The following is an 18,568-nucleotide window of genomic DNA, read 5'->3' as shown; positions in this document are numbered from 1 at the left end:
CTACATGGAAAATGTAGGATTATCCAGAAGTGGGATTTTCTTTTTTTAATTAAGTTTAAATAATTAATAGCTCAAAAGTTTCTGTTTTTGCTTTCTATTTCTAGACATCAGAGATCAAAACAAATTACCCAGTAAAGCTCAATATACAGCAGAGTTCATCTTATTTCTTCATTTTACTAGTCTCAATGTCAAAACTTACTCTAAACAAGAACAGCTTTAGAAGTTTCAATGCATGACAATTTTAGAGAGATTCTATACAAATCTTGGAGTCTACGAAATTTATCTCTAAATTTTACTTTTAACATTTTTACTTATTGCTTCTTTCATTCGTTATTTAATTTATATTTAGTGAAAAAATGGAGGACTTTGTTTAATGTGGAGACAAAAAAGTCCTAGTTTACCAATTTGTTCAATTTGCGTACTGTAATTTCCAAAAGAACCACACATTTCCCACTAATTTTAAATGCACGGTATGGTAGAGCGAAATTCGAATTTGGCGCCATAATCAAATTTTAAATTTCAGCGTTCTATTGGCGCTTATGGAGGTTACCTATCTGAGAAGTATTAATCTATGACCAAGGATCGATCAAGGTTGCTACTAATCAAGGTTCCATGCACATCGAGTAGATGGCGCCTTAAATCAGAATCGGGAGGGGGGGGGGGGGAAGCGCAATTTACCAACTAAGCGACAGCTAATGGAGTTTTTAAATGTTGAAAACAGGATCAAATACCAACCGAAAAAAATCATTGGATCGAATACCGAACATGCCTTAAAAATTATGCAATAAATCTTTGCATCAAAATATGCAAGAACATGCTGTAAAGAAAACCTGATAACGTTTCTTGAAAACGAGTTTCCTGAAAAATGTTTCATAAAAGTTTTAAAAATTGAGGCACCTACAAGGCGGTTTAAGGTTGCTGTAGAAGAAAGCATTATTAAAGAAATATATGACCCAAATATTTGGCCACACGAAATCTCAGTGTCTGAGTGCTTCAAAAAAGTGTGGCGATATAAGCGGCATTTTTCAAAAATAAAGTGCCATTGTTTTTAATCCATTTTTGGAACCACCTTAGGCTACTTAGTATATTATGTGCTAAATATGGTTATTTTGTCATGCGCAGTTTGACCCCAATACATTTTTCTTATTATATATTAAAAAATTACTACATCATTTATTTTCATCTTGACCTCAGATATGTCATTATTAGGTTAAATTCGGATTTTTAAAAAATGAAGGGTTCCTTTGACTTAAATGGTTTCTTTCTGTCGTAGTTATCATTCAAATTTTACGAATTTTAAAGTTTCATTTCTCGAATTTTTCAAATGGAACACCCTATATATTTTTTAGGGATTTAATGAAGAATTAATAAACAAGACATTTTTTATTATGTAAACATATTAGCTACCTTTAGTCGTTTTTAAAATATTCACAATAATTATCTCTAGATATAAAAATGTTAAATAAGAACCAGGAAATTTGCATTCTAAACAAAATAGGTATTTTATTAGCATTTTTTGTTGCCAAGCAAAATATTTCAACTATTTTTCTAAATAATTGTTTAAAATTTTTTATGACAATACCATTTTTGTGTGTTTATTATCAACTATATACGAGGCGTCAAGAATTAAAGTGGCCTAATCCACAAAAAATCGAAATTTAGATAAACATAGAAAATAATTCTCGAATACCCAAAGATTCGAAAAAAAATGGCCTAAGCGATATAACAGTTTGTATGTGGGGATGTCGCCACAAGTTCTACTTCAATATTTTACATCGTGGGTTAGGCCACTATTATGTTAAGATTATCATTTATTTACGTGCGTTTAGGTTAAAACGTGCTTGTTATCGTGAAATTAAAACTAGTATTTTTGTGTCAAAAAATAAGTGTTTAAGCTATGCAGAGTCAAAGTAAGCTTCATTTTATTACGTAAATTACAAGTGTACATATAAGTACATTATTATTTTTTTAAATGCCCACTTCTGCTTAAAGTAACAATTTAGGTTAGGTGAGATTAGGTTTAGACGGCGAAAGTTACAATACTAGGCACATTTGTTTATTTTAGATACTATATCGGATATTTCTGATCTAAAAGGCAAAAAACGGATACGAATGGAGAAAATTTGGAAATCGAATACTCGGAAATTGATAACAGCATCAGGAAATGATTGTAGTAATGTAAGGACGCAAAATATTCCTGCAAAAGTGGTTCATGATCCTATTTGTAAATGCATTAATAACTGCCCTGAAAAAATTAAAGTTGAACATTTTTATAATTTGCCAAATTTAGACTTGCAATCATCATATATAATTGCACCAGTGGATGTACAAAAAAATAGGGTATACACGGAAAATTAACAGAGCAGGCGAAGTATGACGAGAGTTTATAAATTACCAAATGAAAATGGAAGTTTTACGTGAAAGTTTGCAAAGAGTTTTGTAAGCAGATTTTGTAGATTTCGGATAGCAGATTATCAAGAGTTCTGCTTAAAAAGTCATAGAGAATTCCTCCAATAAATCAACGAGGAAGTCATCTATATGCTAGAAAAACGACTGATCCAAAGGTTCAAGAAGTTAAGGAATTGATGGAAAAATTTCCTGTTTTTAAATCCCATTATTCCAGAGCGAAAACTGGCAGAAAATATTTGGCTCCCTATTTAAATATACAGATATTGTGCAATCTGTATAAAAAATAGTAAGCGTCTCCTGTCAGCAATCACGTATTTAGAAATGTTTTCAATGCTAACAATTAAATATTAAACTTAAAATTAGTAGAGACGAAGAAAAAGAGAACCTGGAGGCATAACAAGAGCTACAGTTTCAAAAAGCGGAATTAGCGAGAAATGAAACAGTCACTATTCTTATTGAACTTTTTCATACGTTTTATCTATTTTTCATGGTGTTTTACAATAATTTAAAGATCTCTGCCACAGCCATTGACGAACTGGGAGAACGGGAAAATGATGATGATTTGATAAAGGAAACACCAAATACAGTTAATTATTTTATTTGGGTACTACTTATGTATTAAAAAATACTTATGTTATGAAAACATACCCAGATATAATAAAATTGGCCTCTTTTTATTAGTTCTTTAGATATATTCGTTTTAATAATTAAGCTAAACACATATTGATGTTTTTCAACACGTTTAATTACAGGGAATTTTTTCTTCGACCAACCTTGCACAAATTCATTTAATTTGAATTTTATTATCGTCAGGTTGGTCAAATTGCGTCGTATCTCGCGACGCTGCGTTCATTGTTCATGCGTTCATTGCAATTTTCGTAAATATTTTTATTCTTTTTGTGATTTTGATCATTATTAACTGTTTTTCTAAAAAAAAATCCTTTATACATTTAATTTTTTGAAGCAGACTTTTGATTTTCTGTGAAAATGCCGAAGCATTTAAATAGCCGATGCAAAGAACCTGTAGGTTCCCTAATCAGTTATTTTGAACGAGAACCTGAAAATAATGAACATGGAACTTCATGCTGGTAATGAACATGGATTCATTGAGGGTGCTGAGCATCACATATCACAGCATGCTGTTAGCAAAAACACCCAATTCTTCATGGAATAAGTCTTCCATTCAAGAATGTTAATCAATAATCAAACTAAATTTAATAATACATTGTTAAAACCCAAACTTCTAACGAACCAAAAAAAAATATATTGTAGGTAACATGGCTAATAAATACAGGCATAAAGTCTTACGATTACCTTCATACCATTGTATGTTCATTTCAATCGAGCTTATTTGAAAAATTGTGAAGTGGGAAAAATTCTGCAAAACTGGAAGAAAACTGTGCCGTGCCACATTAAGGGAGAATGATACTAGGTTGGAACAAAAAATTTTGGAAAATAAAACTAATTTAAAGACAGCTTGGGGAGAGGCTAAAAGAGAATTCTGCCGGGTTGGAAGAAAATGTTAAAAGTGGTGGATCGACTGGTTGAAAGGCACCAATAAAGCAATTAGCAATCAAGGCCACCCGCAAAAGTGCTCCAACCACCGGAGGTGTTAAAAAACCTCATCGTTATATCACAGGCCGGGAACCGTAGCTCTGAGAAAAATTCGTCGTTACTAAAAAAGTAACGAACTGTTGATTAGAAAACTACTATTCCAATGTCTGGTTCATGAAATCAGCATAGGACTTTAAGACCAATCTGCTAGTTCCGCTGTGATGGCTTTGCAAGAAGCCAGCGAGGCATTTTTGGTTGGTATTTTGGAAGATTCAAATCTTTATACTATTCACGAAACACGTGTAAGTATTATGCCTAAGGATATACAATTGTCAAGAGGCGTCAAGGGTGAACGAGCTTAAGTTTTTGTCCATAATACGATTAAAAAGACTAACTAATTAAAAGAAGAAATTCTTTCATCAATGGAGGACAGGATCCAGGAAGTTCAAAACAGAATCGCAACATTGGACGTCAACACTTTCGATGAGGTGCCCTGACTTCCAGCAGTGGACCACAAGAACGACGTTTGTGCCAATATGAAAACCGTTGGGCTGATGCACCTCAATTTGAAGAGAAATATTTATTATCATCATAAAATATTTATCAGCATCAGTTTGAAGGAGCTGCAAAAGCAAACGGTTGGTCACCAAAGGAGAAGGCGACTGCCCTTACGTTGACCCTGAGAGGAGATGCTGCAATGAATATCTCCCAAAGATGTCATCCTAGAAAATGTCTCCCGAAGAGCAAAAAGTCTACGACCATCTGTGGAAACATTTGGAGATGCGTTGTGGCTAGTCACACCTAGAACACAGAAGTTGGAAGAATCCTTACAAGAATTTGAAGCCAATATTGTATGTTTGGTTCGACTGGCATATCCAGATATCCAGGAAAGGATAATGAATTATTTGGCAGTTTAAGTATTCCTGGATGAACTCCATGATGGTGAAATGAGGCAGTACTTACTACTAGCGCATCCCGATATCCAAATTGTCCTAAGGTGGATAAAGGAAGGGAAAAAACCAACTTGGGAGGAAATTGCCAAGTATTTTGCCAATGTCAAGTCATATTGGGTACAATGGAACTCTCTAATTCTGAAAGATGGACTCTTGCGGTGGAAAATAGTAGACCATGACGGTAAAGAGGAAAGAAGGTAAATCGTTGTGCCTAAATGTCGGATTTCGGAGTTTCTAGAGCATGCCGGTGTGTTTGGAGGACATCCTCGAGTAAAGACCCTGGGAAAAGTGAGGGAAAGATTTTACTGGTTGAATAGCGAGGCACACCCCAGAGAAAGCAGAAGGCTTTGATGCGTCAGTCCCTTTGATTGCGAAATGTTCCTTTGAAAGTATTGCTATTGACAGAGAAGGGAATAACTACATCCTGGTCGTGATGGACTACTTTAGCGTTTGAGCTGTTTAGGAAAATGGATATCATTTATAGTCAAATGCGCATTTTCATTCAAGATGTCAACGATCGGCTGAAGGATGCATATGATGTCAACGCCAAAGAAGTACAACAACGATGACTTGGTTTGGCTCTATGACCCTAAGACATGGAAAGGTCTATCACCAAAACTTCAAATATTCTGGGATGAGCCATAGAAAGTGCTAAAAACCGCCATCAAAGTTCTGAAAAATTCAAGAGCTGCGTCTAAAACCAGACTCAAGATAAGACTGGCAGAAAGACCTACCTGGTCACCAAATAGGCGTCACAGTATACACAGTACAGTGATTTCATCTGAAAACAAACCACCCTTAATACCTTCTTTATAAAAAAAAACCGTCATCGTGTGACACATCATTGTAAGCAACATTAAAATTTCTATTCAACAGTGTAAAAAAAATTAAATCAGTTGACGTACCAGCGAATAGTGAGATAAAATGTCTGGAAGGTAACTAGACTGGAGGATGATTCGCAGTATGTTCGAAGAAGTCTTGCAAGTTCTGGTATGCTGTTATCGTCTCCAATATCGTTCGAGGGGGACTTTCTGCCGATATCGACAACCAACCAATCTTTGGAATCATTTCGGGATGCAATAAATATAAGGAGGGGACAGTGAAACGAAATTTCGAAAATATCAGCATTCTTTGTCATTCCAAAATGGCGCTAGTGGCCACGACATCTCTGGAGATACATGGAAAATTAGCGAATCTTCCGGAACCATGGTCTGTCGTTCGGTTCGGAATATTGGCGTGATATTTAAATGTCACGTCAATATCCCGTGTTATTTTCATTTAGTCTTAAGTGATCGTCTTTAATAGTGTAAGTGTGTAAATAAATCAGTTAACTATTTTTAGGCATAGAGTATTTTAATTCACACCTTAACAAACGTTAACAACGCTACACACATGATCTTTACATGTTCTTGTGTTGTTTTTCTTTGGTCAGGGTATGAAAACTCAAGCATTATTTATAATACGATTGTGTAATCGTATTATAAATCGGGTGTGTACCCATTGTTCAGGATACGTGCCAGTATCGGAAATCTTATTGAATAGGCCATGCAAAGCGCCAATACCGCGTTCGACCATAAGTTTAAGCAGTGCGAAAGAACTTTTATTTGGACCCACTTTTTTATTATTTTTATCATTATGTATATTCTATTTCCTCTCTGATAAAAGGCCCCGATTAAAAATTGTTCTTATGTACCTCTCTCGCATCTCCATTTTGTCACTATTTTCCAAAATACTTTTACCATCTTGATAGATTATATTAGGGTTTCGTCTTCAATATTTACCAGCGATCTCTTTAGTTTTTTGTGAAGTGTAAGACTATCATGTCTTCTATTTAACTCATTTTATTTTCACCTAAGCTCGTTTTTAAGCCATTCACTTTTAGCAAATGCTGACCCCGATAGCGCGGTGAGTATATACCCGCCTAGAAGTTGTGTGGATTCGAGGCCCAGACTTGGCTTGGGCATTTGTAAGTGTAGTTTTAAGTTAAAAATTGAGTTATTAATAAATATATAAAAGAATGTAATTGGCTAAACTGGCCCAAAAAAAAATTACAATTTCGATCTTTGGCCTTATCGTTCTTTGCAACTCACATTGGTATAGTTATCGGAGAACAAAAATTATCAAAAAAAAAACAAAATTTACTATCTGCACAAAAAAGAATCGCAATAAAAATTAAGAATTTTGAGATATTTTTGGTCATTAACACAAAATAAAATTTAAATAGTCCATATTTTCAATCTGTGTCACATTTACTTTTAAAGTTTAATCTTTCCGTAACTGTTAACAGAAAAAACGATTTAAGTGTACTATACTTACATTTGGATCCTCCCTGACATTTTCCTTTACAGATAAGCTATTGGGAGCTTGTGGCGAATGCGGACTAGTGTTTTGAGTAGAAACCGGTTCAAAAGAAACCCTCTTTCCCGCTCCGTCTTTGGCACGCATCGACATGACCGCAAAACTGGATCCTCTAAAAAAGTTTAAAGCTTTTAATATCTCTTTTGATCGTAATAGTTCCTTGTGTTACCTTTCCGGAGGTGGCGGAGCAGCAATATGATCCACGGGTGAGGGTGGACGATTGATCAACTGGTTTTCTCTAGCAGGCACGTTATTGGTCATCGCGGGTGCCGGTGGCTGAGTATTTGCACCACCCGGCTTAAGTATTGAAGTGGGGGGTATCTGCGATGGTTCCTGTCTGCTCGACACGGTTGTTGAAGGCACGGTACTTATAACTGTTTGACTGGAGACTGGTTGAGGCATATGAGGCGTTGGAGACTCCTAAAGTATTATTAATAGTAAATTATATTTATTTATTTTTTTTTAAAGAAAAATCTTTTTAAACCAGGAAGAAAGAAAACTTGACACTATGTTCATATTTGCCATAGTCATGATTTGTGAAAGAAATATATTTACAGAATTTTTAAGATTTATTTACAGAATAAATATTGCACTGTAACTTCTTACAATCATTATATTTATTCATTCATAAATATAGCTTAACATCATCTACATATATAGTAGGAAGTCATAGTTAAGTTTATCACCAATATCATTAATAAAATATTTAAAGACTAAGGGTCTAAAGACACATGATCCTGGAAGCACAGCAGAAACTACATTGTAAGGATATGATTTGGCTCCGTTCAAGTTAACATATTGACTACGACTTGGGTAGAAAAGCCACTTGTTGGTAAGAGTAAGAGGTACAAGGAGAGAACGAGAGGTATTTGTCATCCATTGAAGCCTTGCTTGTAAAAATTTTAAACATAGTAATTTTTCAATGTAACTCAGAATTATTAGACTTATGAATTTATAATCTTAAGAATTACAAATATTTTATTTAGTCCTATTGCAGCTGCTTGCATAAACTCTATTTTACTGAACTGGTACCCTTGTAGAAGCTATACCTATAAGGGTTAGGGATTTGAAGATTACGCATTGTTCAAAATAGTGGCAACATCTTCAACTTTTTTGCGAAAAAAGTCAATTTTAAATGTGGTTTCGAGTTTTGAGAAATTTTTTTGTCATCAAGATTATCATAAATGCCACACTAAAGTGCAAGAACCTTGTAGAAGAAATGATTGATAGTGCCCTAGAAGTGGATTCAACACGATAATGTAGCAGTGTTGGAGAGAAGCTGTATATGCTACCAGTATTTGGAAAAAACAAAAGGTACAAATGTTTCAAATATTCCAAAACTCCTCGGAGATATTTCCCGAAGACCAATGGCGAAGAATGGAATTTTGTGAAATGATGGGAAAAGCAAAATGAACATTTTGTACGAAATATTCAATTTTCAGATGAATCTTCTTTTCCATATTACATCCCTTTTGTTGTTCGATATTGGTCTCGGGAAAATAAGCACAGAAGTTTTCAATTTCGTTCCTCAAAAAATTTGTATCTTTGGGCGATTATAAGGCCATTTTTGATTGGTAGTATTTTAAACGTCCAAAAATACCTCTAGTTCTTCCTGCTATTTAAATCCTCCCTGATCTATACCTGGGATTGGTCTATTTTCAACAAGGCGGCTGTCCTGCTCATAACTCGGTTATGATAATTTTATTGCAAGTAATACAGTTACCATCTTCAATATCAGACGCTTACTAACGCCACAAGAGTCTACGTAACAACTTTTCAGATAGAGCGCACTGGTATTGCCCCGTCGCCTTATCGCCCCGTGGCCCCGTCAAGCCATCGCTGAAATTGTATTACCTGTATAATAAATAAAACGTTTTTCGAGGCTGAAAGCTAAAATGGTTGTTTTGATTTAGATAGATTTACTGGTGACACGTTAATTGAGTTATTTTAGGTATATTAGTATTAATAAAATCTGTTTTTTAACAGTTTTATTCATCTTTGGCCCGTATCTAAAATATATGTACATTTTGATTGTTTCAAATATTGCACTAACTTTTTGACTTTTGAACTACTTCTACTTAACCGACTGTAACAAAATTTTACACAAACATTGGGTTCTTGTCTTATGACAATACAATATTATTATATTCACCAACCTTATGGAATTAACCCGGCATCGGCAACCAGCAACCCCTAGGTAGGTACCTTAATGAGGGAGGAGATAGCTTTATGATTTTAAATTAGAATAAAGACAAATTTAATAAAATACCTCGTTTTAAAGGTTTCATTCGGCCAGGTGAAATTGTGCAGTGATAGAAGTAATAAAATGCTAATTAAAAGACAAGCCAAAAACCAGAAAATAAAATATAATAATCTACTTTTGGTATTGATATATTAAATATGTAGGTAGTATTTCTAAATAAAATTATGACCTCTCGATCAACTTTTAACAATTTATTAAAATAACGTGAGGTGCACATTCGCCAAAAAAAATTATAGCTGATGCGCCAACCTTACAAACAGAGAGTCGCCCAAAAAAAGAGGCTTCATACGCCTGCGAAAATTGGCCAAAAAAGGGCTTTTCTGGATAGATGAGATCTAAGAATCTAAAAGGTTTTTTTGATATGGGGTTTTAAAATATTTGTTCAGAAAGGACAAAACTAGACTTCTGTAGTTTTATTTTTTTGAATTAAGCCTAAAATCATATAAAAAACAATGCTTAAACATACAGAAAATTAAGGTAATTTTCAACGCTATATTTTAGCTGTTTAGAATTTAAATTTCAAAAAATTGATTCTACAGATGTCTAGATTAATCCATTAACTAACAATTTTATAAAAAAATAATATTAAAAAAGCACTAGTTTCTTAGATCTCATCTATCCAGAAAAGGCTTTCAACGCAGTTTTTACCGGCTAAATTCTAATATCGTTGAGTGATTGCTAATCGATATCGTTGATTGATAATCGATCGTACTAAACGTCACCCCTTCTGTACTACTTTGAACCCTTCTGTACTATTTTTGAAATTTTCTTGGCTGAATTGGATTACGCTCTTAAGGCCGCTGCACAATTCATGCCTGGAAAAAATCTTGTTCAGCTATCTATAGGTATATAGAATCAACGTAAGCAACAGGCAATATAATAGGAATTTTTATGTTATTTAGGATTTTTTTTGGATCAACTTTCGTTTTCTGTTTGGTTTACTCAACAATCATTCCAACTCACTCTCGAAACAAAAATCGACGGGTCCGACTAGACTTTAAAAAAAATTGAAACCCCTTATAAGGTAGGCATGTAGTATTAAAACAAAACATATTTCATTACTACCAGGTATATCCGTAAAATAACTCAATAACGTGTCACCAGTATAATTAAATCTATCAAAATCAAAACAACCATTCCGTTCGGCTTCAAAAACCTAATATCTAAATAAAATCAATACAGGATAATAATATAAAGTGCAAGTACATATTTAAATGAATCGACGGGGCGACGGGGCGATCAGGAGACGCCGATGGGGCGAAACAGTGCGCTCCATCGGAAAAGTTGTTACGTAGACACTTGTACTAACGCCGTACTGAAAAACAACGACGTATAGCAGGCGACTAGCAGAGCGCACGAAATGCATGCGTGCGCATTGCCATATTTCGCCTTTAAGCCCCTCTCTACGTGTAACGATCGATTCTCCAACCTGTATATTGTTTGTATTGAAAAATATATATGTATTTTTAATTTACATTTTACTAGTTTACCGCTCGTCAAAATATATTTAATGTCGGGTGCAAAAGTTAGTTTTGCAGCTTTGTTGAAAGCTAATCCGAGAATCATCCAGGCATAAAACAAATTACTAGATTTAAATAATTTTATTTAGTTACTTATTGTTAATTGCTTGATTATAGAAATCATCTGATTACACGTTAACAAGTTGAAATTATTCACGATTAACATAAATTCGACATTTTAGAAAATCTGAAAATTAACAGAGACTCACTTGTGTGAATGATTATTTTGTTTTAAAACCTAATCTTATCTACAAAATTTGTCCCTTTAGTACCCAGTAGCTGCTAAATTTCTTAAATATTCAGAGACATCAATATGCTTTTTACCAACTTTAACATTTATATATATGAACTGATTTTGCTAGTGGTTTTGCTGTAATGTTGCTAGTATATTATTAATAATTTATTTATTTATTTACTGATGGTGCCTTTGTAAGGCAAAACATGTCACCTTAATCAAATTGAAGAAATAAGATACTATCGAATTGTGATTTTACCCGTTAAGTTTTCCTAGGTATCAAAAGCGCTATACAATGCATCTCTTAGATACCGTTTAAATAGACATTAGGTACCTATATACAGAGCAACGATCCATAAACACGACCGTTCTTTGTTTAGTTCAAAAAATTGAGTCAAAATTTCTTTGCGTATTAGATATTTACGTGTTTGTGTAGTAAATAAAAAGTGTGTCACGACCTGCTCTATCTAAGACCCATTAACTCGCATGCCGAAATGATAGACTGGGCAGATCAAATCGCTCAAAAAGTCCCTACGTGAGTAAATAGCTAATGAAAACGTCGCCTGCCTTTAAAAGAATAAATGTTAAAAAGTTTCTTATGATGTCACGAGAACGACTAAAACTACTTAATATAAACTAATTATGTAAAGCGAAAGAAGATATGATAGGATAGCCCTACAACTCATCAAAAATCAGATTTTTGAGTTAAATGATAATGAGGAACTAGAATTAACGAGAGATTTCGATATAAAGGAGCTACTAAACGTAATCAAATCCTTCAATAATTTAGCGTCAGGCAAAGATTAAATATTCTCTGTTTTCTAAGCTGCACAGGAGCGTTAAATTACTTTTATTACAAATGTTTAATGGTATATTTAGAGGAGTATCCGAAGAATGGACTCATGGAGGAAAGTACCGGAAGAATGGACTCATTATATAGTTGTTTCCATAACATAATCCTGGTCTTCGTCAAGCAACAGCAGTAGGTTGCACATTAATAGCTGATCTCCTTTTAACTTTAAGTGGGCTGCAGCTTCCAGCTGTATTTAAAAAAGTTTCCCAAGCATTTTTTGTTTTAATTTAGCTCAGTCGTGACATAAATTTGGTTGCACTTTGGGCAGTGGTACCAAATTTTACATGATTTTCCTTCATTAAAATAATAAGTGAGGTAAACTGATCCTCACTAATGTTCTCCTCTTGCTGAAGGTCAGTTAATGTTTGGTGATTATTAATATTATTTTCCGATATTAAACCATTATTTAAGTTTACATCAGTAGCCAAATTTTCGTCAGCTTCACCCACTCGTTCAGTCATGTTTTGATTTGTAGATGTAAATGGCATATAAAAATCCTTTAATTGGACATTCTCTCCAAAAGCTAGCTGAGCCATTAAAAACCTTGATTCGACATTAAAACTTGGAGTATTTAAAGATGTTTTTTGAAAATAATGCAGAACTCCAGCCTGGTGTTTACAAAAAGAGCCTAGCCGTCCAACTTCTCAGCTGCAAACTCCGTTTGAAATATCAACGTCATACTTTTTATCCGGATTTTCACTCGGGACAGAATATAGGGTATTAGATAACTAGGAAATGGCCTGTTTCTGCAAGTATTTAATTTTCCCAGCATACCTTTTTAAAAGCAACCTACATGTCGCATCTCTCTGATAAATATAATTTCTTAGTCTTCGCAGATAGTAGTCTTCCATTGCTGTGCAACAAAAATCCACTAGGGACACTCCATTATATGCCTTATTTCTTGAAAGCACGATATCTTTAAATAACCTAACACTTATCTCGCTGTAATTTAGTTTGATGTCCGTGGGTTCAGGCGTCTCTATAGGCTAAACCCTAATCTGTCCGCCTGTTCCAGTTATCCGTTAAATATTTTTGCCATTTTGGCAATGAAGCAGAATTTAAAATTGCCAAGTTAAATTCCTCGTTAGCTCTATCTTCTGTAGACGCTACTAAAATATTATGAAAGTTTTGATAAAACTCTTTTCGATGATTTGCTGGAATACCATGTTTTTTCTCTCACAGCCAGCGCCATACCGCTTGTAACATATGGAACTGACAAAGCAAAGTTTTGGAATTCGGCCACACAGATTTTAAGGCCCATCTTTTAGAATTGGAGTCATCAGTCATAAAAAATTTTTGGAAAACCTTGCCCTCAAAATGAATTTGGCACCGAGTTCTTTAGCAGTTCAAATCCTGCTTGATAATCACTTGCTGACTGTTCCGAGGTTATAATTATTGCCAAAGGAACTGCACCAATTTGACAAGGTGTCAGTAAAAACGTTAAGCAATGATTTAGTGAATCGCATGATGATGTACTGTCAACAAATACTATATCTTTGGCGAATGGCAAATTATGTGCTCTTTGCATAATTTTAGTTACTACTATGAGAGCAAATGCGTTTTCTGAATAATTTATAATTATCCCCTTTAATTGAAACTCTTCTTGCTTCTCAACAATTTTCTAATAAAAAACACTATGCAGTTTTTGAAAACTAAATAGGTACTTATTTTTAGAAAAAACTTTTTTTCGAGGAAATTAGATTTTGTATTAATTTTATTATTATACCTACTCGTAAGTTGTAATAAAACTAAATAATATCAAGGGTCTAACTCAGTCAGAGGGGCGTATCCGCCAAAAAGTAAATTTTACAGGAGAGATGAAAAACGTTTAATTAATTTATCGTAAATGTTTAATTATTCAAAAAAGATAAAAATGTACCCTTTAGGGGTATTTTAAACTTTTATGATAAATTAATTAAATGTTTTTCATTTCTCCTGTAAAATTTACTTTTTGGCGCATACGCCCCCCTATGACGTTAGACCTTCGATATGTAGGATGTAGGTATAAGCCAGTTCTCAATCAGAAAGCAAGATTTATTTTTGTTTTAAGAGTTTATTTTTAAAATAAACTCTTGTACTTCTCGTATAGCAAGTTTGCACGAAAAGTATTTTCGCTTACATTTGAATACTCAAACATTAAAGGTAGTTTTTTCGTATCCATCATGAATAAATATCAATCTTAAATAAAAATGTCTTTGCATAAATGTTACCAAAACAAAAAACAATAAGCGGGAAATCAGCACAACACGCAACGCAACCAAGCACTTCTGACGGACAAGTGCATCCTCAAGCCTCCACAATCTCGACATTCTGACCCCTGATGTAGCGCATACAATAACATTATGCAACTCAAAGTAGCCACATCGATTTTGATTGTCCAAAATTTGGGGCTATGGCTAGATTGGGTGGCAGAATGTTTTAACGCAAACGGGTTATATGGATTATATTCAGAATTTGGCAAATCAGTGGAAAAAATACAATTAAAATATTTTATTAGATAGTTTTAGCATATCTGGTTACACCAGAAGTAAATGTCAACTTTGTTAAATTAAATGGAACATCCTATAGGTTATTAATTTTTTAGATTCAATGTAAAAATCTAACGTTTGCCGCAAGAAATCATATTTTTTCTAGATAGAGGATTCCATTATTTAATTTGATTTTTGAATAAAGAGGATTGACTTTAATGATAAGGGATAAACACAGTAAAAAAGAAAGAACGACAAAAATTTCGGAATTCAAAAATATAGCAAAAAAAATTTTTTTTTAACGCAAACCCAAATTATTTTTATACTTAATATTATGTTGTTGTTATAAGTTTGGATAAGGTTTGGTATCACGATAATTTGTAGATTCCGAATTATTCGACTGAATTATTGATGTTTGAATTGTAAAAATGCGGTAATTGTGCTCTTAAATTCTATGAAGAAATGCTTGAGTCAACAAATATGTCAGCAAAATATATTCATAATAGCCATGATATATTGAATAAAATAAATATTAACTTCTCGATTCGATTAAAAATTATGATAGTGATTTTTTACCTACCTTTTCAGTCTCATCATCGTCCTCCCCAGCAGCTTCTTGAGCTCTTCTCTGAAATTCCCGTTCAAGCTGCAACACTCTGAGCTGTTCTTCCTGTTGCGGCGTCCTATAGGGCAACGAGAGTAGTTCTCTAATTTGTTGTTCTTGCCACTGCCGCGCTGCCTCTCTTCGAGCTTCTAGAACAAAAACAAATTCTAGTCTATATTCATATTTTATCTTATTTCTTTCTAAATCTTACCTTGTTGTCTCTCCTGTTCTTCTCTTGCCCAAGGGTCCCTCGGGGGCTTGCTAGTAGCAGGAGGTGAAATGGGGTAAAGCGCCATTTTGGGTGGGTCTTGATTCGACGCGGTATACGTAGCGGAAGAATCAGATGGAGGCGGCGCTCCGTACAATGGGTGCGTACTCGTCGGAGGTGGTGCGGGAGGAGATTCCGGTTTCTTAGTCGGTTTTTGTAAAGTATTTTGCGGTCTATATCCGGGAGAAGCCGGGCCATGGGCGGAATAATAATTTGACGAACCGGGAGGAGTAGTCTGGTATCCCGAGGGATAGTTCTGGTTAAATCCGCCGGGCGGTCCGGCGTGCGGTGGTTGATGGTTTTGATATGTGGAATTTATGGAGAGATTTTGCATCGATTGCGCCATTTGGCTGTTATAGTATTGCTGCTGTGGGGGTTGATAATAATTTCCTGTAGTCATTTGATTCATAGGGCGGTTTTGGGAATGTTGCTGTTGTTGCTGTTGACGTCTTCGTACCTGTAATTAAATTATTAACAATGTGATATTTTTAATCATGACAGATATATTATATTAAATAGAGAGTATCATAAAGGAATCTTCTGTAAGTATTGATTCTACTACTTTTGATATATTAGAAAGAAGAGAGATTCCCCTGTAGTTCGCTACATCAGACCTGTTACCCGATTTAAAAACTGGAAAGAGTGTTGATATTCCATGTTCCTTGGAATATCCTACATAGTGGCAGAGAAAGTGAAGTTAGGCAGCCCTTTAAAAATACAGGTAGAATTCCTTCGAGTCCAGCACTCTCACATACATTCAAAGTTCCTAGGGGTTGTTGAATCACTTTCTCTGTAATGTGGAGGAAGCAAATGGTCTCAGAATTTCAATTGATACTGTTCGTCGACGCCTAGCTAAATCAGATTTGAGACCGAGAATCGCAACGCGAGGATCAGCTTTAACCCCAGAGCTTTATAAAGCAAAGTCAAATTTTACTAGAGACATCGATTGAACTGATGAAGACTGAGAAAGGGTTGTTTCTTCAGATGAAATCAGATTTTGTCTCTATAACTCAAATATCTCTATAAATCAGGTTTATTTGGGAGAGAGTCAGTTATGTTTTGGGCAGGAATCTTGGTGGTCATTACTAATGGCGGTTTAACAGTAGATAGGTACATAAGGGAGATCCTGAAGAACACGTGATACCATTTCGGCCTTGCTCAGATTGTGTAAAATTATTTTAATGAGGTCCATGGAATTAAGACTATGGATTGACCAACAAACAGTCCTGATCTAAACCTAACTGTGAATGTTCAGGACATGATCTACCATCTTTTTCAAGAACTTCTTAAACATCCTCACTCTTTCAATGCGCTTACTGGAGATATTGTCCAAATATGAAATGATTTAGATCAAAACGAGATGAGGTCCGTCATTTTAAGTAGAAATAATTGCTGTCGTGCTGTTATTCAAGATAGAGGAAGAAACACCAGTTTTTCAATGTATTTTATACTGTAAAGTTAATATTTTTCGAATGTTCCTGTTTTTTTCTTATTTTCTTTCCGAATTTAATCTTTGTTTTGTTAATACTCTTATTAAGTTAGAATATTTTTGCTGCCCAGTGTATTTTAAATTTTAAACGTTTATACATGTGTTTGTATAGCATATCCTACGATTGTTGTGCTGCGAGACTTATCTCAAGGGATTTTTAAACGTATTTATTAGTTTGACTGTCACCTATTTTTTTAAATACCTAAAATTTTATTTTATCCGTTATCTTTTAGAATGCACTGATAATCGCTATCACTAATAATTCACGCTGAAAGCGTTCAGCTATTAGTTCGGCAGATAATATACACATTACACGCAATATCTACAGATTTTTATTTCACTTTTACGTAAATATAGTGGAACTTCAATAAACTTCAAGTAAGTTATTGAAATATTTAATCGAATTCTTAAAGAATATTTTGAGCCAGTTTTGTGGAAACTCCCTTTTAGAAAAATAATAACCCAAAAAAATCATACATTCTAAATTCATGACAATGTAGAGTTTGGTTAAATAATATAACGTGCTCTCCTTTTTTCGTGTTTCACGTAGCACTGGCTATTTTAAAACAATATTTTGAATCACTCTTTTCCAAAGACGGAAGTCGTGAAGCAAAATCAAACTATAGTCTCACAGCCTTGGCTTTTGACTAGACACAAATTTTTTCCTAGATCCGTCCGAGGTATTTCCTGTGTGAAACGCTTCTCAGGTGCCCGGAAGCGAGAAGAGTTTTATCCTGTATTGTGTATGTCTGGGGCCGTATTTTTGAAACTATTCGAATTTGATTCGCGTTTATTAGAAGATTTTGCACGAAATATCGATATTCGTATTTTCCAGCGCATCGTATGCGAACATTTTCGCATGCGGTGTCTCGAGTGAGTATATACCATTCGAATTTCAAAGTTCGTGTGCGATTTTCAATTGGATTCTGCCACTTGCCTCATTTTGATTTTAAACTAGCTTTGTTTTTTTTTTAAATTTATGCGAGTTCGTTAAGTATTTTCTTAGTGTTTTTTGGCTGTTTATTGAAAAAAAAACAACGATAATCAAATGGCAAGAATAATCAATTTTGTGCAAAAAAACGTCGTCGATGCACTGGAAGAGACTGAAACTCTGGCAGAACGAAAGAATAGGATGTACTCCTCATTTCTTGACCCATTTGAAATGTATTTAGATGCTCAATTTATTAAATTATATAGATTAAGCAAGCCTGTTACGATGGAATTGATGTGCTCCAGGGCGACTATGTAATCTGTCTGCTACTTTTGTCCACAAGGCTTATGCAGTTTTAGATGAAAAATCTTGGGTGAATTTGTCCGACTTTAATTCCGGATGCTCTGCCTTAAATAAAAATAATTCTTTCTTTTACTCACTCGACGCAAAACCGCAATATTTTTTATTTTTTGAATCCAACTTAAAAAAAGTCAATTTGAAAAACACAAAAAAACCTCAAAATTCCCTGATGTTTTTAAACTTAAATTTCAGGTTAGGTTAAAAAATTTTTATCATCTTCATCCCCTTTGACATGGCCTCCAATAGCACTTGACTTTACTACGTTGCCACTACATTTCATGTTCTTATGCGAATGAAATTTCG

At 34.3% G+C, this 18,568-nt stretch overlaps 1 protein-coding gene and 1 pseudogene across 7 annotated transcripts in view; one reads left to right on the top strand and one right to left on the bottom strand.

Annotated features, from left to right (window-relative positions):
- The window catches only part of LOC126745805 (afadin), a 465,103-nt gene that overhangs the window by 12,842 nt on the left and 433,693 nt on the right, over positions 1–18,568 (bottom strand). For 6 of the 7 annotated variants that reach the window (XM_050453809.1, XM_050453811.1, XM_050453812.1 and 3 more), the window contains 4 exons: positions 15,429–15,942; positions 15,194–15,366; positions 7,444–7,694; positions 7,233–7,386 (listed from right to left, as the gene is read on the bottom strand). In XM_050453809.1, coding sequence (XP_050309766.1) covers positions 7,233–7,386; positions 7,444–7,694; positions 15,194–15,366; positions 15,429–15,942 — 1,092 coding nt within the window. The remainder of the gene's footprint in view (positions 1–7,232; positions 7,387–7,443; positions 7,695–15,193; positions 15,367–15,428; positions 15,943–18,568) is intronic. The other variant, XM_050453810.1, reaches the window with a different exon arrangement.
- Positions 3,507–4,411, top strand: LOC126745754 (histone H3, embryonic-like; annotated as a pseudogene).

Source organism: Anthonomus grandis, chromosome 16 (assembly GCF_022605725.1).
Source record: "Anthonomus grandis grandis chromosome 16, icAntGran1.3, whole genome shotgun sequence".
NCBI classification, from domain to species: Eukaryota; Metazoa; Arthropoda; class Insecta; order Coleoptera; family Curculionidae; genus Anthonomus; species Anthonomus grandis.
This window is presented reverse-complemented; position numbering and strand designations above follow the sequence as displayed.